The sequence below is a fragment of the Capra hircus genome, chromosome 14 (genome assembly GCF_001704415.2).
Source record: "Capra hircus breed San Clemente chromosome 14, ASM170441v1, whole genome shotgun sequence".
NCBI lineage: Eukaryota > Metazoa > Chordata > Mammalia > Artiodactyla > Bovidae > Capra > Capra hircus.
In genome coordinates this window covers 91257857-91278929 of record NC_030821.1, presented here as the reverse complement: position 1 = coordinate 91278929, position 21073 = coordinate 91257857, and the positions used below count along the sequence as shown (strand labels likewise).

The 21073-nt window shown below is 38.2% G+C and overlaps 1 protein-coding gene across 4 annotated transcripts in view; it reads right to left on the bottom strand.

The window, feature by feature from the left end:
- FAM135A (family with sequence similarity 135 member A) overlaps positions 1-21073 on the bottom strand; it is a 152792-nt gene that overhangs the window by 9522 nt on the left and 122197 nt on the right. For 2 of the 4 annotated variants that reach the window (XM_018058817.1, XM_018058816.1), the window contains 7 exons: positions 19662-19816; positions 17086-19444; positions 14051-14217; positions 11601-11692; positions 11020-11117; positions 7986-8137; positions 6041-6151 (listed from right to left, as the gene is read on the bottom strand). In XM_018058817.1, coding sequence (XP_017914306.1) covers positions 6041-6151; positions 7986-8137; positions 11020-11117; positions 11601-11692; positions 14051-14217; positions 17086-19444; positions 19662-19816 — 3134 coding nt within the window. The remainder of the gene's footprint in view (positions 1-6040; positions 6152-7985; positions 8138-11019; positions 11118-11600; positions 11693-14050; positions 14218-17085; positions 19445-19661; positions 19817-21073) is intronic. The other 2 variants (XM_018058820.1, XM_018058818.1) reach the window with 2 other exon arrangements.

Here is a 21073-nt window from a genome sequence, read left to right as displayed (position 1 = left end):
AAAAAATTATTTTGTGCCAAAGTGGTACTGCAAGAGACTTCTTTAATTGTTACATTTTATTTGTCAGAATTCAACAGCTGGTAAAGAGAGTCTAAGCAGATGTATTTAGGAAGATCTTAAAATAAGGATATTTTGTTTCTGAAATTCTAACATGGCTGGCTTGTTCTTTGGCTATTTTTGAGGCCTCATCATGGAATGCTGGGACCATCCGGACTCTTCTTTCTCTGTGATGCTGACCATTCAGTACCACTGTCACCTAATCTACAGTTTACCTTCCACATTGCTCTAGTTCTAGCTTTTGATTAAGGGAAGTTATTACTCAATGATATGTTGCAGAGATAAAAAGTGTTTCAAAATTAAGACCCACGGGGGAGGCCTTGCTTAAATAAAAAAGGGAAGAGGGTAGGAGTCTGATTTTGCTTTAGACAGGTGATTTTAGGCTTTCTCAAAAGAACAGGAAACTGGCCATTCAGAAGAAACAGAAGCAATAATCAGACCAAGGCATCCAAGACTTTGTATTTAGCTTTAGCAAAGTAAATATAACAGAACAGTTATCACCAGGGATCCTGTTTAGAAATACCTGAGAACGGCATACTGGCTAAGTAAATCAGTTAAGTACATGCTGCTCTATGTTTTCCTGTTTTATTAATATTTACCTAAAGTTTCTGACGTGAACCCATCTATTTCTATCTTGTGAATAAAGAATTATATGTACATATACAGGTGTAGAGGTTTCCTAGGAATTGACTACTCATATTTCATTGAGATGATAAAAAAAAAATGGGGGGGGGGGAACATAGCTCGGAGAGACTTGCTCCAACTCCTATGACAATATTATAAGTTAAAATCAATTAATGAATATTTGTTGATATTTAAAACTAAAATTAGAAAAACCTTCTCAAACTCTTGAAAGCACACATTCCTGGCTTAGCATGCCTGCTCCGGCCATGTGGGCTGCTACTGGGTGGTGTGCAGCGGCAGGTGCTAGGCCACTTCTCGTGTCTGTGTCTCAGCTGCAAAGGGGGCAACGGGGCTCCTACATCACAAAGTTAAACACATTCACAGGTATGACATGCTAGTACTTTATAAGGCATTTGAATAATTTTATAGCTAGCAATGTTGACAGTTCTGCTAAAAAAACTCCCCAAACAGATTTATCAATCCATAATACTATTTTAGTTCAGGCACCTCTTAATGTAGAGGTGTTTTTACTAATTAATATTTACTGAGTTTTGTATTATTCAGAATGCTGATTATTTTACATGAATTATCTTGTTTAACCTTTAACAGTGTTGTGAGAACGACAGTATTATTCCCATTGTACAACTAGAAAAACTGAGTGTTATTTAGATTAAGTAAACTTGTCAGTGTTTCTGCTAAAATTAGAATCTACGTGTGCTTTCAAAGTTTGGCTCCTAAACAGTGCTGGTACAACCAGAGGGGAGATGAAAGTCCTGTCACACATTATAAGGCAAATAATAAATTAGTAACTTGTAAGCAAAATTATAACTAATTCTTAGAAAAGAATTCAAGTGCAAAAGATCTATTCAGATCTACAAATAATTATGAAGCAATGTAAATATCTTTTCAGAGGGGAATGCTATAGGTTACAGAATGTTTAAAGTAATATTTTACAGTTATATTCTCTCTTGTGTTTTTCTTATGTTGCTATTATTGTTCTTGTTTTCACTAAGTTGTGTCCAACTCTTTTGCAACCCCATGGACCGAGGCCATCAGGCTCTTCTATCTATGGGATTTCTCAGGCAAAAACACTAGAGTGGGTTGCCATTTTCTTCTTGAGGGGATCTTCCCAACACAGGGATTGTACTTGCATCTCCTGCACTGTAGCCAGATTTTTTACTGCTGAGCCACAGGGGAAGCCCTGCTATTATTACTATTGCTAATTACATGTTACTTTGTAAAATGCAGTATAAATACACAGACCCCAGGGACATTTATATTCAGTTTTGCCTTTCATATATTTCCTACCCTGTTCCATCACTTCACGACAAATAGAAGGGGAAAAAGCAGAAGCAGTGATAGACTATTTTCTTGGGCTCAAAAATCACTGTGGGTGGTGACTGCAGCCATGAAATTAAGACTCTTGCTCCTTGGAAGGAAAACTATGACAAACCTAGACAGTGTATTAAAAAGCAGAGACATCCCTTTGCCAATAAAGGTCCATACAGTTAAAGCTATGGTTTTTCCAGTAGTCATGTACTGATGTGAGAGCCGGACCATAAAGAAGGCTGAGTGCCAAAGAATTGATACTTTTGAACTGCAGTGCTGGAGAAAACTCTTGAGAGTCCCTTGGATAGCAAGGAGATCAAACCAGTCAATCAACTCTGAACATTCACTAGAAGGACTGATGCTGAAGCTCAAGTTCCAATACTTTGGCCACCTGAGCCAACTCATTGGAAAAGACTCTGATGGTAGGAAAGATCGAAGGTCAAAGGGGAAGTGGGCAGGAGAGGATGAGATGGGTAGAGAGAACAACTGTCTCAATGGACATGAATTTGAGCAAACACCTCAGGAGACAGTGGAGGACAGAGGAGCCTGGCATGCTGCAGTCCATGGGATCACAAAGAGTCAGACACGGCTTAGTGACTGAACAACAAACCTTGTCAGCAGCAGTAGGACAAACTCCATAGCTACACACAACGGTTCTAGTCAGTCTAAGTTTTTCCACATGAGAACTATGTGATCTTGTAAGAATATCTTGTGATTTTGTGAATCAAGCATATATTTCTGTACACTGTGAATAACTCATTACTTTGTACCCTTAGAAACAAAATCATAAAACTTCACCGAAAAAAGAATCTTTTCTTTCACGGATTCTAATAACCAATAACACATGAAATAACCATTTCCAATTATCTTCCTCATATTCATAACAGTATTTAAGGCAGAATCCTGAAAAGGATAAAATAAGACTCGAAGTGGGCTGTATTCAATGACTAAATCTGCCTGGTGTTCATATCAGATGTTTCAAGAGCAGGAGGAGGACATGGTGATAGGGATGAAGATGAAAAATAGATTTAAAAGGCTAAGGCTTAAGTTTACTAGTTTAACTTACTTAAGAAACATGGGTTTGATTTTCAGCTTACCATACAACATTTGACCTGCTTTTGGATACTGAACATAACATTGAAAAGATCACTGATTTAATGGCTTTGTAGCCAACACCCTACTGGGAAGAACTATGCTAAGTGTTTCTTGAGGGTACTGTAAGTAGTATTGAGGGCACATGTAGGGGAGTGGGTGGGAAAGGGTTGTCATGACAGATCCTACTCAGGGAAAAAAGGCCAAGAGACATAAAGATGACTGACATGAGATAAGGTGTAATGAGTATAATAAAAGCGGTACATATGTAACATTAGAGCAGCTCACAGATGACACTCACAATTCGGGATGTGGTAAACACAAAGAAGTAGGATCCACCACAGATGACACTGAGATGTTTCACACCAAGTCATCCAGAGGACAAGCACCATTTAGAAAAGGTTGAAAGAAGAGGAAGCAGCAGAAGAAAACACGTTCAATTTCAGACACATTTAGTTTGAAATGTAAGCACAGACATCTATCAGGTAAATGAGGACTGGAATGAGGGCTGTCCAGAGACAGAAGACTCAGGATATGAAGGTATATACTGGGTACTAGTTGTGCGTGACTCTCTGTGACTCCATAGACTTTAGGCCACCAAGCTCCTCTGTCCATGGAATTCTCAAAGCAAGAATACTGGAATGGGTTGCCATTCCCTTCTCCAGGGGATTTTCCTAATCCAGGGATTGAACCTGGGTCTCCTGCATTGCTGACCAATTCTTCACCATGTGAGCCACCAGGGAAGGAACATTAAATCAGACAAGGCATCAATGGAAAGCTCTGGATAGGTGATGGTGTGGAGTATAATTTCAGAGAATGAAGACGATTAGTTCTGCAAAGATGTGCAGTCACAGTGAGGAATGGTGGTAGAAAAAGCAGGGAACGTGGGAAGCACAAACATGTATGACGTGACTACAGCAAAGGAAGAGTGTGTTCAAAGAAGACAGGGTATTACAGCGACAGAACGAAAAACTGGTTGAAATTTCAGGGTAGAGTGTAGCCACGTGTGGTTTCACAGTGGAGTGGAATGGAACGTTACTAGAGTTGAGAAAGGCTCTTTGATGCTTGATAAACCATTTAAAGAGCTGCTTGTGGAATTACCAAATTGATGCCAGGATTAAGCATATTAAGATCCCGAAAATATATTTTCCTAAAGCATAACTGTGCAGTAAATATTTGTCAATGAACTCCTATCAAAGTTCTCAATGACCACGCAAGGAGGGACCAGGCAGGAGGTCATCATAACTTAAGAAGGCAGCGGAGCCTGGGTGGGATAAGCCTCACAGGAAGCAGTTTCATGTGACGGTGGAGGAATAACTGCTGTGCTGGGATGGAGAGCAAGAGGACACGCTCCCCGTCCAGGTGGGCCTCAGTAACAAGAAATCAGAAGTCCAGCTGCTTCTACAACAAAGGTGGTACAGTGTGGCCTGTGTGATCAGGACTGCTGCCTTTTTACTTTCTTCATAAACAAAATTTGTTTGAAATGTAGCCACACTCATCAGCTCATGTGGTGGCTATAGCTGTTTTTGTGCTACAACGCTATGTTGAGTCATTGCAACTGAGACCCCACGGACTACAAGCCAAAATGTGTACTGTCCAGCCTTTCAGCAAAAAAGTGCGCCACTCCTCTGCTCGGTCACCAGGGGGAGCAGGGAGCTGGGGACTGCAGGCTGGGGAACTTTCTGCAGGAAGCAGAGATCAAGGTCTGTGCAGAAGACACAGATGAATGCAGTCTGTTCTCCGCAAGTGGAGATTTCAAAGGACACAGTGGAAAGAGCATGCCAGGAACACACGAGTACGAGGATAAGCCAGGGAGAGACGAAAGGTCAGAGGTGAGGTCACTTAGAGAGAGTGAGACTGGATGGGGAGAGACCAGCTGGGGACTTCTAGGAGTAAAAGTTTAGAATATTCATGCAAGATAGGGAACATATTTAATAACTCGTTAATGCCCCCTGATAGCTCAGTTGGTAAAGAATCTGCCTGCAATGCAGGAGACCCTGGTTTGATTCCTGGGTTAGGAAGATCCACTGAAGAAGGGACCACTCCAGTATTCTTGGGCTTCCCTTATGGCTCAGCTGGTAAAGAATCCACTTGCAATGTGGGAGACCTGAGTTCAATCCCTGGGTTGGGAAGATCCCCTGGAGAAGGAAAAGGCTACCCACTCCAGTATTCTGGCCTGGAAAATTCCATGGAATGTATAGTCCATGGAATCACAAAGAGTTGATACAACTGAGCGACTTTCACTTTCTTTCACTTAATGAGAGATGACTAACCAGATTCATCCAGTGGCCAGAATTTGCAGAAGGAATAACTACTAATAGTTTGAAAGTGAAACTGTTAACAGTTGAGTACTCGTGTCTGACTCTTTGTGACCCCACAGACTGTAGCCTCTATCCATGGAATACTCCAGGCAAGAATACTGGAATGAGTTGCCATTCCCTTCTCCAGGGGATCTACCTGACCCAGAGATCAAACCCAGGTCTCATGCATTGCAGGCAGATTCTTTACCATCCGAGCCACTGGGGAAGACCCGAGAACACTGGAGTGAGTAGCCATCAGTTTCTCACATTTTCCAGAAATACTTACAATAATAAAGTAAAAAAATATGTGGCAGTTTAAAACAAGGGCTGAAGATTGGGGTTGGGGGCACCTAGAAGCACATGAACCTAGTTCAAAAACTAACTCATGGTATGAATTATAAATGCTAAAATTTTTAGGATAATCTCAGACTAGCTGTGCAATGCACAAGAAATAAATACAATCATATAAAAATTAAATCATGCTATCAATTATTTGCTTTTGTGAGTTGATTTCATTAAGAAATTACAACCAATTGATGGTTTTTTAATCACCAGAAACACGTTAACTTATTTGCTAAAGGTTTATCTTAAAACAGGTTTTCAAGTGCATATTTTTAAAACTGTTACTATATACTTACCTGCTTTATTACTAAGCTTGTATAAGAAAGTTTGGCGAGGGTCTGAATGATCACGACATGTCAATTGTAAAAGAGAACCTGATTTTTTCCATTTCTGCATAAACCACAGACCTAGAAAGTTATTAATGGTATGAGATATTTGAGAGTTATAAACTGGAAAATATAGTACCATATAACAAGGTTAATTTTAATATACATATTTCACTTTAAAATGATATTCCTAGAATTAGCATTTTGTTGGTGAATAAAAAATGTATTTGCAAAATATTTCCTTTTTCTAATAATAAACAAACACAAACACACTGAGGTTAACAATGGGTTAATGGTTGACAGAAGGCTTTAATGGTTGACAGAAGGCTTGCTATTTCTATCTCATTTAGTAATTAGACAGGTAATGGTCTCTGTAGAACAAATTTGGGGATATTACACCTTTAGATATACTCGTTCAAATTAAGATGAAGTGAAGGGGTGTAAAACTTCAAACACAGTCGTAGCGCCACATGCCTGAGCAACGACGCTTTACAGCAACCACAGCTCAGTCCCTGGGATCAGCAATTAGATGATGTTTTCTAATAACACAGATTATAATTAAATTTTCATATTTAATTATATTTCTTTATATTATCAGTTTCCTATATTTATTTTAAAATATTTATGTATTTATTTATTTTTGGTTGTGCTGGGTCTTCGTTGCTGTGAACGGGCTCTCTATTGTTGTGGCTGGTGAGGGGTACTTTTTGTTGAGGCATGCAGGCACTACAGCATGGGCTCAGTAGCTGTGGCACATGGGTTTAGTTGCTCTGTGGCATGTGGGATCTTCCTGGACCAGGGATCGAACAGGTGTGCCATGCATTGGCAGGCAGACTCTTAACCACCAGACCATCACGGAAGTCCGATTTCCTGTATTTAAGTGCATCTTCCCCTTAAGTAAAACCTCAATCACCCTGGAGCTGGTTTTTAAGACTACAGACTATTCATTTGTACTTTTGTTGATTCTAACATTACTGAGGTGAACAAGGAAAAGAGGAAAAAACCTTTTAATTGATTAAAGCTGCTAACTACAATCCTATCTGGGGAAAATTTTAGTGAAGGAATAAATTTAAAGGAAATAAATTTAAAGTACTGCATCTTATTCATGCTGGATTCTACTTTATATTATTTATATGTTTCATTTTTTTTTCTCTTGCCCTCTTTTGAAACTGTAAAAATCTAGAACAAGCCAGATTTTGAAAACCACCCTTCAAAATAAGATTCAAATGAAAATGTTGTGGTTTATTTGTCAATGAAAGAAGTAGAGGAGAAAATAGAAATAAGAGTCTCAAGGCTTGAGGAAAGAAAGTCAGGATGAAACCTAATATATTCTTTCAATGAGAATCAACTGACTATACTAGAAAAGCCATTTAAAAATTCTAAGGGAAAAACAAAGCCAAATAAGCGTAAATCAAGTACAAGATCTTTTTAATGAGAATATTTATTCTAATTAAATTTGAGGTCTTAAAATTTTTATTTTAAAAAGTTTATAATTTATTTTCTCATAACATTCCTTTACTGTTATCAAGTCAAAATCAGAGTTAACATTCTATATAAAATATTTTATAACTTTATAATATGTTAATTATAGATATTTGTTATCTGTTCAACTAATAGAATAACAGAATAATCTGTTTATAATACTAACATTTACTGAAAATAAATGTGCAATGAAAACAAGAGAAAAAAATGCTCCTATGGCTTGACAAATATCTCAATAGAATGTCATTTTCTGAAATGAGTTTTATCAGCTTATTTCTTATGCATGATAAAATAGAAAAATAGCTGCATCTTTTGTTTTATGAAATTCTAAGTATGTGACAAACTGGCTCTAAAATAAACACCAGAAAATATTAAATTTGGATTTAAATCTCCCCAGGCCATATTTTTTATACTGAACAATAAAAGTTGTTACCTGTATTAACAAGAGCACTGCTATTGTAGAGTGTACCAAGGTGAGGTCCAGAAAGTGAAAGAAAGGTATGAAGCCTGCTGAGGTAATATTTAAACCGTGGTCGTGTAAGCACTGAACGGATTATTAAATTGCCCAACGAATGTCCAATAAAGCTATAAGAGAAAAAAAATGACATTTCTCCCATAGTATTAGTTTTAAAAACAAAAGTCAAAGCTGCTATCACTATACAAAGATGTGAAATACTAAGAATATAAAATTTTTTAATACGTTTTAAAACTATGATTTGATATTCTGAAATGATGTAACTACATTTTATAGGAAAAAAATGTGAGAATGAAGCAGAAGATTCCTATGATTATATAATTTATATATTTAATATATAGAAAAAAGATATTACTTACCAGAAAATTTTTACTCCTAGTTTGCAACTGCTTAGAAATATATTTAAAAAGTAATAATACATTGACTACATGATAAATTTTCCTTTCTAAGTATACACAGCAATTACAATAAACTGGAAAATTCTGAAAGAGATGGGAATACCAGACCACCTGACCTGCCTCTTGAGAAACCTATGTGCAGGTCAGGAAGCAACAGTTAGAACTGGACATGGAACAACAGACTGGTTCCAAATAGGAAAAGGAGTACACCAAGGCTGTAATCGTCACCCTGTTTATTTAACTTATGTGCAGAGTACATCATGGGAAACGCTGGGCTGGAGGAAGCACAAGCTGGAATCAAGATTGCCAGGAGAAATATCAATAACCTCAGATATGCAGATGATACCACCCTTATAGCAGAAAGTGAAGAACTAAAGAGCCTCTTGATGAAAGTGAAAGAGGAGTGAAAAAGCTGGCTTAAAGCTCAACATTCAGAACACTAAGATCATGGCATCCGGTCCCATCACTTCATGGGAAATAGATGGGGAAACAGTGGAAACAGTGTCAGACTTTATTTTGGGGGGGGGGGCTCCAAAATCACTGCAGATGGTGGCTGCAGCCATGAAATTAAAAGACGCTTACTCCTTGGAAGGAAAGTTATGACCAACCTAGACAGCATATTAAAAAGCAGAGACGTTACTTTGTCAACAAAGGTCCATCTGGTCAAGGCTATGGTTTTTCCAGTGGTCATGTATGGATGTGAGAGTTGGACTATAAAGAAAGCTGAGTGCAGAAGAATTGATGCTTTTTAACTGTGATGTTAGAGAAGACTCTTGAGAGTCCCTTGGACTGCAAGAAGATCCAACCAGTCCATTCTAAAGGAGATCAGTCCTGGGTGTTCATTGGAAGGACTGATGCTGAAGCTGAAACTCCAATACTTTGGCCACCTGATGCGAACAGTTGACTCATTGGAAAAGACCCTGATGCTGGGAAAGATTGAGGGTAGGAGAAGGGGATGACAGAGGATAAGATCGTTGGATGGCATCACTGACTCAATGGACATGAGTTTGGGTGGACTCCGGGAGTTGGTGATGGACAGGGAGGCCTGGCGTGCTGCAATTCATGGGGTCGCAAAGAGTCGGACACGACTGAGCAACTGAACTGAAGTCATGATTTAAAACAAAATAATGAAATCGTATCAGTGAGGATGATTTAGGAGACATTACATCTCCATTTCTCTTATTTTTGGTCCACACTCCACATTGGGGGAGTTCTTTGACTGAATGCATTTCAAGACACATGAAATATACATGCATTTTCCTACTTACATATAAGATTATACCAAAATTATAACTAATACAGAGGACTTCCATCTTTACTAAGGAATAGCTTAAATCAAAACAGCCTTTTCTGCTTCCCATTATTTTACAATAGAAATGAATCCCTGGGGACAATTAACAGTGAAAGAAGAGAGCCTGAGAGCTGTCTCAGCAACAGGTTGTAGACAATGACTAGGGAGGAGCTGACAAATTTCCTGAAGCTGGGAAGGCAAGTCTGATATCAAATGGTTGTCAATCAGCTAGATCAAGCTTCTGGATTTTATGGCTCACTATAACTGACAATCTAATCTAAAAGAGGCATACTCTTGTGGATGAATTAAAAAAAGTGAAAAAACAGACTTACTTTCGCATCATAAAATAACAAATTAATAAAAGGAATACAAGATGACTACAGAAAATTTAGCAAACAAATGAAAATCCATAAATGACAAAATTAGAAAAAAATCTCTTCTCCCCCACCCCCGACAACATACTCACAATTCCCACCATGTTCTAACAGAAACATTTTTTTAAAATGACTTCAGATAAAAGCCTGCTTCTCTCTGCTCTTTGTCCCTACTCTATACTAACTGCAAATGGACTGAACAAAGGCCTATAGTATAAAGAGCTAGCCTCCTCCTCTCACCTACCTGGGATATGACAACCATCAGCTTTAGCTACTCTTTTGAGTCAAGAGGATTACTTTTAGTTTTTTCTTTATTTCTTACTGGAATAGAAGAAACAATCACTTTTCTCTCTCTCATTTCTACTCACAACATGTGATTAAAGAATGAGACATACTGGTTTCATCATCATCTCTTGCTTGGGTACTCTCAAAGTATAGTCATGACACTGAAAATATTCTTACAGTTTCATTTCTTTACATATATCTCCCTACAACTTTTCTTTTTGGGAGCAGTTTTATTGAGATAAAATTCATACACTGTACAATTCACCCACTGAAAGTGTACAGTTCAATGGTTTTTAGTGTATTTACAGAGTAGTGCAGCATCACTATAAAAAATTTTAGGACATTTAAAGGAAACCCTACATTCTTTGCTTATCATCAGCCCCCATCTCCTTCTCCCTCAGTCCTAAGTAATCACTAATCTACTTCTCTCTCTATAATGCTGCCAATTCTGGCCAATTCACATAAACAGAACTACACAATATGTAGTTATTTCCCTAAAATCTTTTAATTTCTTTCTCTTTATATTAATTTGAATTGCTGTCTACTATATTTTAGAATAGGACAAAAAATTTCCAGACTGTCTGTGTAATTTTTCTATAATTCATAAAGGCATAAAAGTAAGTTACGTAAATTAGAAAAGTTACCTTATTTTTGAGACTGTTAGACTATATATCTGAATATATTGTATTATCTCATCCAGAAGGCGATCAGTCATGCTATCAAAATCAGCAAAAGTATCATTCTAAACAAAAGCAAAACATACACATTATATACACAGGAAAAACTGAATATAAACATTACCTTTAATTTGGGTACTGAAAATATGTTAAACACCAGCTTTTTTTAGAGAAGTTAGTGAATATAATATTCATTATACTAAAATGAACAAGCAGTGAATTTCCAGGAAAAAAGGCTCAGTTTTCTCATTAATACTTTGTTTAGACTGTTTAGCCCACTAATAGAACTGAACATAAGGTTATTTTAAATGGTTTAATTAGTGAATTATTTGCATAGAAATATGAAATACTAGAAATTTTGCATATGTAAAGAGCTCAAAAACTGAGTTATAAATCATTTCAAATTCCTTAAGATATGCATGAATGTTAAATTTTATAGAAATCAGAAAAATTATTTCTACTACTACAGACATTTTGCAGTAAGCAATACTTAGGTAGAAACTGGTAGAAACATGTATGCTTTCACTGAAAACACAGCCATACTGTACCTGATTTCTTTCAGACATAAGAAAATCAATTCTTTCCCCAGGCAGCCCAAGTTCAATGTAAGTTTTTACTAATCGGAGATCTGCACTGTTACCTAGAAAACAGAAAACGAAAATTCTGTCTAAAGGACAAGATAAAGCAAAAGGTGCAGCACACACCCTCACAGGTTGCTAACCATTCTGAGGATAAGAGGAGGGCCTAAGTCAGCTGTGAAGAGACAAGGCCCTGTGCCCCAGACAGAACCCACTGTGTTCACGTCACGGCTGAGCACCATCCGCAGACAATGTCCGCCAACAGCCTGTGTCTTCAGAGGTCTGGATGTACGATGCTATTAACCCCTCATGCCCACTCCGGCTTCCCCTGTGTCTGTCCCACGGTCAGCACATGCTGTGCTGACCACTGGCAATGGCGGCTGTGAGTGACCAACTGACCAACTCATCACCATCACTCTCCGCATGAGCATTTAACCAAACTTGAGTGCATTTTCGATTTAATCTGTTGACTTTTTCTTTGGCAGTACTAGGTCAGACAAGCAGAAATAAAAATCCATTTAAATAATCAAAAGTAGTTTAATTACTAACTTAAAAGATAGATATAAATATAAAATATTTATAATAGCTATCATACATAAATATAAATAATTAGTATATACATATATAATACATAAATATAAATAATTAGTGCCTTTAAAAATTAGTTTAGTGGCTTTTCAGTTAATTCTTTTGGCTTACTCAGGAATATACACATACTATCAATTGCTGAATTTTTACTTTAGCCCTCTTTTTAGCTATGTCATGAACAGACAGAATTAACTGTTTTATTCCTGATTTTTAAAAGAAATGTCTCTAGCATCTCACTACTAGGTATATGTTTCCCATGAGCTGTAAGTATATATGCTTAATTACATTAATGAATTAGACTAGTGCTATTTAAGGTTTAAAGTTTGATGCTTACTTGTCGTAACTGGAAATGAATATTGAATTTTATATTACTTGATTTACTAATATAGTATATTTTATTAACAAATTTCTTTATATTTACCTATCTTTGCATTCTGGGAATTAAATTCTATTTGCTGTAGCTACTTTAATATATTGATTCATTTGCTGGAGGGTTTTGGGAGACATTTAATCAATTAATGAATTCATTTTTCTACAATGTTACTAGAGTCTTATTAAGTATATATATGTTAGATTACTCCACTTTTTTTTGGAGTGTCAGTGTTACATCTTTTTCAGATTTAATAACAAGGTTAGGTTAACTTCAAGGAATAAAATAGGCTCCATTCCATCTTTTTTCCTATTATTCTGGACCAATTTCTATAACATGGGATAGTGTTTCTTGGAAATTTCAAAGAGGACTATATCAGAGACTCTATTAAGCCAAGAAACTTTTCTTGGAGGATAATTCTTTGCAAATTTTATCAGGGAAAGGAAAGAGGTTAGTATTTGAGGCATTTTATTTCTTGGGTTGCAGTTTTTTTTTTTATTAAAAATATCCAATTTAATGAGAATTTACTAGTTTAGACCTGTGGTGGCTCAGACAGTAAAGAGTCTGCCTGCAGTGAGGGAAACTGGAGTTGGATCCCTGTGTTGGGAAGATCCCCTGGAGAAGGAAATGGCAACCCACTCCAGTATTCTGGCCTGGAAAATCCCATGGACAGAGGAGCCTGGCAGGAGTCTACGGAGTCTGTGGAGTCGCAAAGAATTGGACACGACTGGGAGACTTCACTTGAGCATTTTTATAATCCATAAAATCTTTTGTTACTTTGCTATTACAGAACCACATTATAACAGAGCCCGCTCCAGTATTCTTGCCTGGAAAATCCCATGGACAGAGGAGCCTGGCAGGCTACAGTCCATGGGGTCGCAAACAGTCGGATACGACTGAGCGACCTCACTTGACTTGACTCTGCTAGTCTAGAGATATCTGGTATCTTCCAACGCAGTTCCTAACCAAGGAAAATAGGCTGCTGAATAACCAAAATAGCTGTCTTAAAATTAGAGCAAGTAAAAACGGGTATTAAGAATTTAAATTATACCCTAATTAATCAGTGAATCTTTTATTCTTAGGTATTGATTTTTCTTATCCATAAAGTTTAAAGCACCAAGTTAGACATTAGCAGAAAGACAACCAAAGGGAGACAAAATGATTGCCATGAGTGACAGCTAATGCAAATAACAGTAAGAGAGCAGACAGAAAACCCCAAGTTAATATAAGCAAAATGTCGGCATGTGGATATCAATTCCAAGGAAAATTTGCTTTAAAAAAGTCTAATATTATACTCAGCAAAATTAAACATACCTCTGCTTTAGAATGTATTTAAGATAGTAATTAATATCAGCAATTTAGAAATCTTTCTTCAGGTCAATGATTAAATAGAACCAAATGAGATCTACTAGGAAAAGAAGATATTGAGTTGGTACGGGTTATATCCACAGATGTTACACACCGTCTAGGCCGTGCACACAGACAATGAGATGCACTCCATTTTCACAATGGTCCTCCTCCTCCTCCTCCACGCAAAAATAAGGGACTGAAGATGCCAGCAGAGGAACATCGCTGTACATGAACCCGGGGAGTTTAAGTTGCTTCAATTCATCTTTTGCCTGAAGGAAGCTAGAGCAAAATGTTATAAAAGATATTCTTTACTAAGAATTACATTCAGTTTTTAGAACCAAAAAGATAATCTGCTGAATTTAGAGAACTACAGAAAAGGAAACCCAGAAATACTTGATTTTAAAATACAAAAATATGTGGGATCACCTAAATGATTTAGAAATTACACAGTGATTTTCTTTACTAGGGCTTCCCTGGTGGCTCAGCTCATAAAGAATCTGCCTGCAATGCAGGAGACCTGGGTTCAATCCCTGTTTTTTAGTACATACTCTGATTAAATACAATGAGTAATTACACCCTGACATCACTTAAAAATATTTTTTTAAATTTGAAATCCACTAGAAAATATTAGGAATGGAGTTATGCTTTTTACAGAACTTTATATTGTATGCATAGAAAAGCTGGGAGAAGTACCACAAAGAGTAACAGTCTGATGCTGATCCTGTGACCAAATCTTACCCTCCTTGCTCCTTTTTGTGCTATACGTGCTTAGTCACTCAGTCATGTCCGAATCTTTGCGACCCTATGGACTATAGCCTGCCAGACTCCTCTGTCCATGAGGACTCTCCAGGCAAGAATAGTGGAGTGGGTTGCCATGCTCTCCTCCAGGGGAACTTCTCGACCCAAGTTTTGAACCAGGGTCTCCTGCATTGCAGGCAAATTCTTTACCAGCTGAGCTACCTGGGAAGTCCCTTGCTCCTTTTTAATCTTACATAAATGGGAAAAAAGGCACTATTCTACACAGTGTACTGGTGAGAACGGCAGATATTATATTTAGTAGATTTATTTGTATTTTTCTCTAAAAATATCAGTAAAAAGGAATAGAACTAAGGGGGGATGTGATTAAATAAAATTGGCACAAACATATCTATTCAACTTGGGGATTGAGAACATGAAAAATTATGAACTATTTTAATATTATATCATTTGGGCTGATGAAAGTAAAACTCAAGTAAGCTGCTGAACACTAAACTGAGGGGGACACACTGGGTGAAGAATACTGCTTTCATGTTTGATTCAGAAAGAGACTGAGCTGCCAGGAGGTGGAACAACCTTTAACTTCCTAGCACATCTGTCCTTGTTTAGTCACTTTGTGTCCAGTTCTTTGTAAACCCATGGACTATAGCCTGCCAGGTTCCTCTGTCCATGAGATTCCTCAGGGAATACTGGAGTGGTTTGCCATTTCCTTCTCCAGGGGATCTTCTGGACCCGAGGATTGAACCCGTGTCTCCTGCATTGGTAAGTGGACTCTTCATTGCTGAGCTACCAGGGAAGCCCCCTCCTAGCACATTATAATTCAGTAGACTCTTCTCACCTGGTTCAAAATTGGGAATGACGTATGTTAAGGCTATATATTGTCACCCTGCTTATTTAGCTTCTATGCCGAGTACAACATGCAAAATGCCAGGCTGGATGAAGGACAAGCTGGAATTAAGATCGCTGGGAAAATATCCATATCCTCAGATATGCCGATGACATCACCCTTACAGCATAAAGTGAAGAGGAACTAAAAAGCCTCTTGATGAAGGCAAAAGAGAGTGAAAAAACTGACTTAAAACTCAACATTCAAAAAACTAAGATCATGGTATCCAGTCCTATCACTTCAAGGCAAACAGATGGGGAAACAATGAAAACAGTGACAGACTTTATTTTATTGGGCTCCAAAATCACTGCAGATGGTGACTGCAGCCATGAAATTAAAAGATGCTTGCTCCTTGGAAGAAAAACTATGACAAATCTAGACAGCAATATTAAGAAGCAAAGACATCACTTTGCCGACTAAGGTCTGTAAAGTCATATATGGCTGTGAGAATTGGACCATAAAGAAGGCTGAGCACTGAAGAACTGATGCTTTCCAACTGTAGTGCTGGAAAAGATTCTTGAGAGTTCCTTCCAAGAGGTGAAATCAATCAATCCTAAAGGAAATCAATCCTGAATATTCCTTGGAGGACTAATGTTGAAGCTGAAGCTCTGATACTGAGGCCACTTGATGCAAAGAGCCAACTCACTGGAAAATAACCTGAAGCTGGGAAAGATTGAAGGCAAGAGAAGGGGACGACAGAGGACGAGATGGTTGGATGGCATCACCAACTCAATGGACATGAGTTTGAGCAAACTCTGGAAGATCACGAAGGACAGGGAAGCCTGGCGTGGTGTAGTCTGTGGGGTCACAAAGAGTTGGACATGGCTGACTGACTGAATAACAATAAATTCTCATCTTAGTGGGTTCACTAGCTATAGGCGCCATGGATCTCACTTATGTGCACATATCAGAATAATCTGGGAACTTAAAAAACTACAGTAGACAAACCTAGACATTTTACTCTAGGGATTACAATTCCATTTGGAGTACGGTAGTAGACAACTGTGCCATACTAGTAAATCTATGCCATCTTCAAATTTTTCTGGATTTTTTTTTTAACTGGACCATTAAATCTCAATTCTGGAACCACTGACTTAGCTGAGGCAATCTGAGTCTGGTAGGCTGACGAAGTTTCTAGTAATTATCTAATATTGTCCTTAATTGCTAGATGTCCTTATAAAACCTAACTTCTGTCTGGGAGTAAATGGGGGAGAAATGATGGGGAAAAAAGGGTTTTAAGCTCAACTATTCCACACTTTTACCACACAACTACCGATGAAAACTTATATCAGGGATGTGTAGCCTACAGAACAGGACAATCATACAGGAACCTATAGGTCTGTCTCAGGCAGCATACTGAGTTCACTTCTCCATTTTGGACAGCTAATCAAAGAAATACTTTCTGTATTACAGAAGTCAGAGAACGTGAAATATGCATGTTTCCAGAGAAAGATATACACATGTTCCCTCTCTGGCAGCACGTGCCGTCGCGCTCCACTACTTACGCTTGTATCTGAGGCTTTGGCGAGTTTTCGTACCAGGACAGCGACGAGGTGCAGCTGTGGGAGGCGCTGCTCGGCTGCTTGGTAACAGCGTCACACTTACTCTTAGAAGAGTACTTAACGCCACAAGGGGACTCTCGTGGTGCAGACGGGAAGGACAGACAGCCAGAAGTACAGACAGTAGGCACGGCGATGCCATCCCTCAGATAGTCGCCGGCCAGTCTTTCAGGCTTGGCAAGTCTTTCTTCTCCCAGGGCAGCTCCGTCTGCACAGTGGGCATCTCCTGCAGCCTCCAGAGCGGAGTAATCTGCCTCTTCATAATACCCATTTTGAACCATTTGTTGATCCTGCTCTTCCTCTTCCTCATCTTTACCCTGATCCCGCTGAGGACTACTCATTTCTTTTCCAGAAGTTTCTTTCTGAGGGCTAACTGAATGGCTGTAGCTAATAGCGCACATGTCAGAAACATCCGTACTGCTTTGACAGCCAAAATAATTTTCCACAAGCCCTTGCTTTACCATATCAGGACTGGCTGAAAAAGCATCACCTGTACTCAGGTAAGTTTCATCTTTAACTGCAGGGGCTTCTGAACACATTTGTTTGGGATTTAATGCATCGCTGTTTTTTCTTTTCACAGTTCTATCTCCACTGCTATCTGCCCTGGTGGAAACGGAACCTGAAATGACACAAGGGGTGCCTGAACAAGCCAGTTCTAAACTTAATGGAACTGTGGTTCCTACAGAGTCACTGGATTTATCAGGACTCTGGGAGTCTTTACACACAGTGTCCAAGTTAGGTTTGGAGCTGCAACTATTTTTCACATCACTGGAAGTATCTTCATCTGAAAAAGCAAATTGTAAAGGGTCTTTAATGCTTGAATTTAAGGAATGTATTTCTATAGTTTCACTGTCCGAATGCCCTGAAAATATGACACTCTGCTGCTGCAAAATAATACTTGACTTTTTCCTATCGTCACATTTTGGCACATCAGTTGTTCCTAGATTTAACACAGTTTTGCTATCACTTAGGTGACATTCAGATACAGCAGATTTCTTAGGATTTTCATCAGGTGACAGCTCGTCATCAGAAGGCAGAGAATTTATGGAGGTTAAGGACGACTGGATCTCACTGAAAGCACTTGTGCTCTCAGTACAGTGACTGCCTAGTGAAAACTTTACATTACAGTCAGGCTTCATCAAAAGCTGAGGAAACAACCTCTCACTGATGTAAAGACCCTGCCCTGGTACAGTTTCAAAGACTATGTCAGGGTTTGGATGCGCTGCAACAGAACTTGGTTCACTTTCCACACCTGAGTCTGAGAACCGAGATGAGGCACACGTGGCACTAATGTCTGGTAACTTAATGGCATCTCCACTCACTACAAGGTGGTATTCTCTTGTAGAAGTAGGTTGATTATTTCTTAACTTAGCTAACGATTCTCCAACAGAACGACACTTAGCTTCCTGCAAAGCTTCCTTTTCAAGTGTTATTTCCATAGGTCTAGATTTACTGTTAGAGTCTAAGGACTCAAAGTTGGGCAGTTGTAAATTATCCACAAATATTTCATCTTGTTGAAGCTCTGTCCAAGGTCCTATTTTAATAGTTACTTTCTCTCCACTGAAATAGTCTTTATTACACGGCTTAACTTCAATTGTCCTAACTCCTGAAGTGGGGGCAGACTGACGATCATGGCAATCGTCTGATGAGCTTCTGGATGCCACACTGTGTTCCACTTGTGCAATTTCACTATCATCCTGGGAGATACCAAGTTTACCTGAAATGGACAAATTTGCACAAACATTTAGGCTGCCAGAGTTCAAAGGATCAAACAGGTCTGGTTGCATATTTTCAATATCTGGAGACTTTTGTTCAGTTCTTTCTGTATTAGCTGGCAAATAGCTAGCTTCCTTTTGACTTGTCTGTCTGATGTAGGTCTTTGGATCAAAATTATATCCATATATTGTGGGGTCCAGACCTTCCTTCTGACTATGTGTAGGGTTGCCTTCAAAGCTTTTAAAGAGATCATTTGATGCTGTATTTTTCAAGCATTTGTAGCCTACCAAAACCACCAAATCCTTAGAGTTCTGTTTTATTAATTTTTTTGTGTTTTCAGGTTTCATTGTTTTCATGAGCTTAGTAACCTTAACCTTGGATTTATTTGATTCTTCATTCTTTCCTTTTAGAGACTTTGTTAGCTGCTTTTCACCTTCTGTAGACCAAAAACTGGAGGTCCCAGCAGGTCTGACTTTCAACTCTGGGCTGGAAAGTCCAGCTAGAGCGCTTTCTTCAGTCTCACATTTATCCATTCTACTGGACTCTGATCTCTGAAGACTCTGAATTCCCATCCAGGGTGCATCTAAGTCTTTTATCCAAAGAAAAAGAAATTCAGATTTAAAACAAGGTGTAAGAACTTATATGATTAAGACTACTTTTTCTGACTATAACTTTCTAATATCCTCAAAAATAAATAAAACTGGAGGTGGAAAAAAGTCCCACATTAAGGAATGGCTTTATGTATAGTAGGTAGAATATACTGCCAATGACACATAGCTTACATATTATAGTTAGATTACACTTACCTTCAGTAACTGAATCTAAATACCTATCTTCAAAGATAATAGGTAACGAATTGAGATCTCCATCTAATTCACTACATTCAATAGGCAGGGGTGGGAGAGAGCTGCAGAAGGAAGTGTTTTTGATAGCGGTGCACATCTGGAGATGACTCTGAGCACTGAAAAACATGTCTCACGTCAGACTGCAACCGAGATAATCACACCAGCTCCACCTCATAGTCCCCCAGGCACCATCCCCTCATCAGTCGTGTGCTCCCCACCACTCAAGACATAAGCACCTGACAAAGGAGTTCCTTGCTCAGAGATAAAAACTGCTACAATGAAAATTATTGACTTATAAAAATTATGGTTTACTGACAAATGTTATTTCAAAGTGCTTTATCTGTACTTAATATATATGCACTTCCTAATTAGCTGAGAACATCATAGAAGAGAAAGACCAAAAGCTCAAATGCCTACTAATGATTTGATGATAATGTTGAAAAAAAGTGTTCCGTTCCTACTGCTTACTTAACATATACTGATAAACACAACAGCTATTTTTTAAAAGGTATATATTTTTCTAATATAAAAGTTTTTTTAAAAAACTTTTTCTTATGAAAAATTTCCTAAACAAATCAAAGTACACAGAATAGCATAATAATCCCATCAGCTTCAACAATGAGGATTTTCCCTCTTGCTTTGTCTGGACCTCCACTCACACACCCTATGATTATTTACAGTTCTCTTTTGTGGTACAGTTCACAGGCACTGAAACAAATACACCTTAGCTGTATGGTTCTGATAAGTGGACACACAATCAGAACATTTCCACCTGTCTAGAGTATTCTGTCATCCCAGGCAAACTCTCAGCCCAAGTCAACACCAAGACAAGCACTGTCCTGACTTTACTTCACCTTAGTTTTATGTGTTCCAGAACTTCATATAAACAGAATCATATATAATTTATTCTTTTATGTCTCACTTCTTTTCACTCAGCATAATGTCCTCAAAATATTCTTTAAAGCCAAAGAAAACCAGATCTAAAAATACTCAGTAGGGAAAAAGGAAGGCATCTACTCTGGATATTTGAATTATAAATCTTTTACATAACGGCAAGAAGTGCCAGTCAGACTACTTTTGAGAACCTGCAATACATAATCGTAAATGTAAGAGATTCTGACCTGTGAAAATAGAGATACAACTAGATGACCAAATGGAAGGCTGGAGCCAGGGCCTTGTGGGATGGGTAGATCTCATGTGTGGGATGGGATAATAGTGCAATGTGATCCTTTACGGAAGGCAGGGGTCTTTCGTGAAGCAATTCACAAGATTAAACACATCTGACTAAACAGGAGGTTTCTGAACTTCAAATTCTCATTTCTTTTGCTGTAAATATTGTATATTCCGTCATGATAAATTCTGAGATGATATCT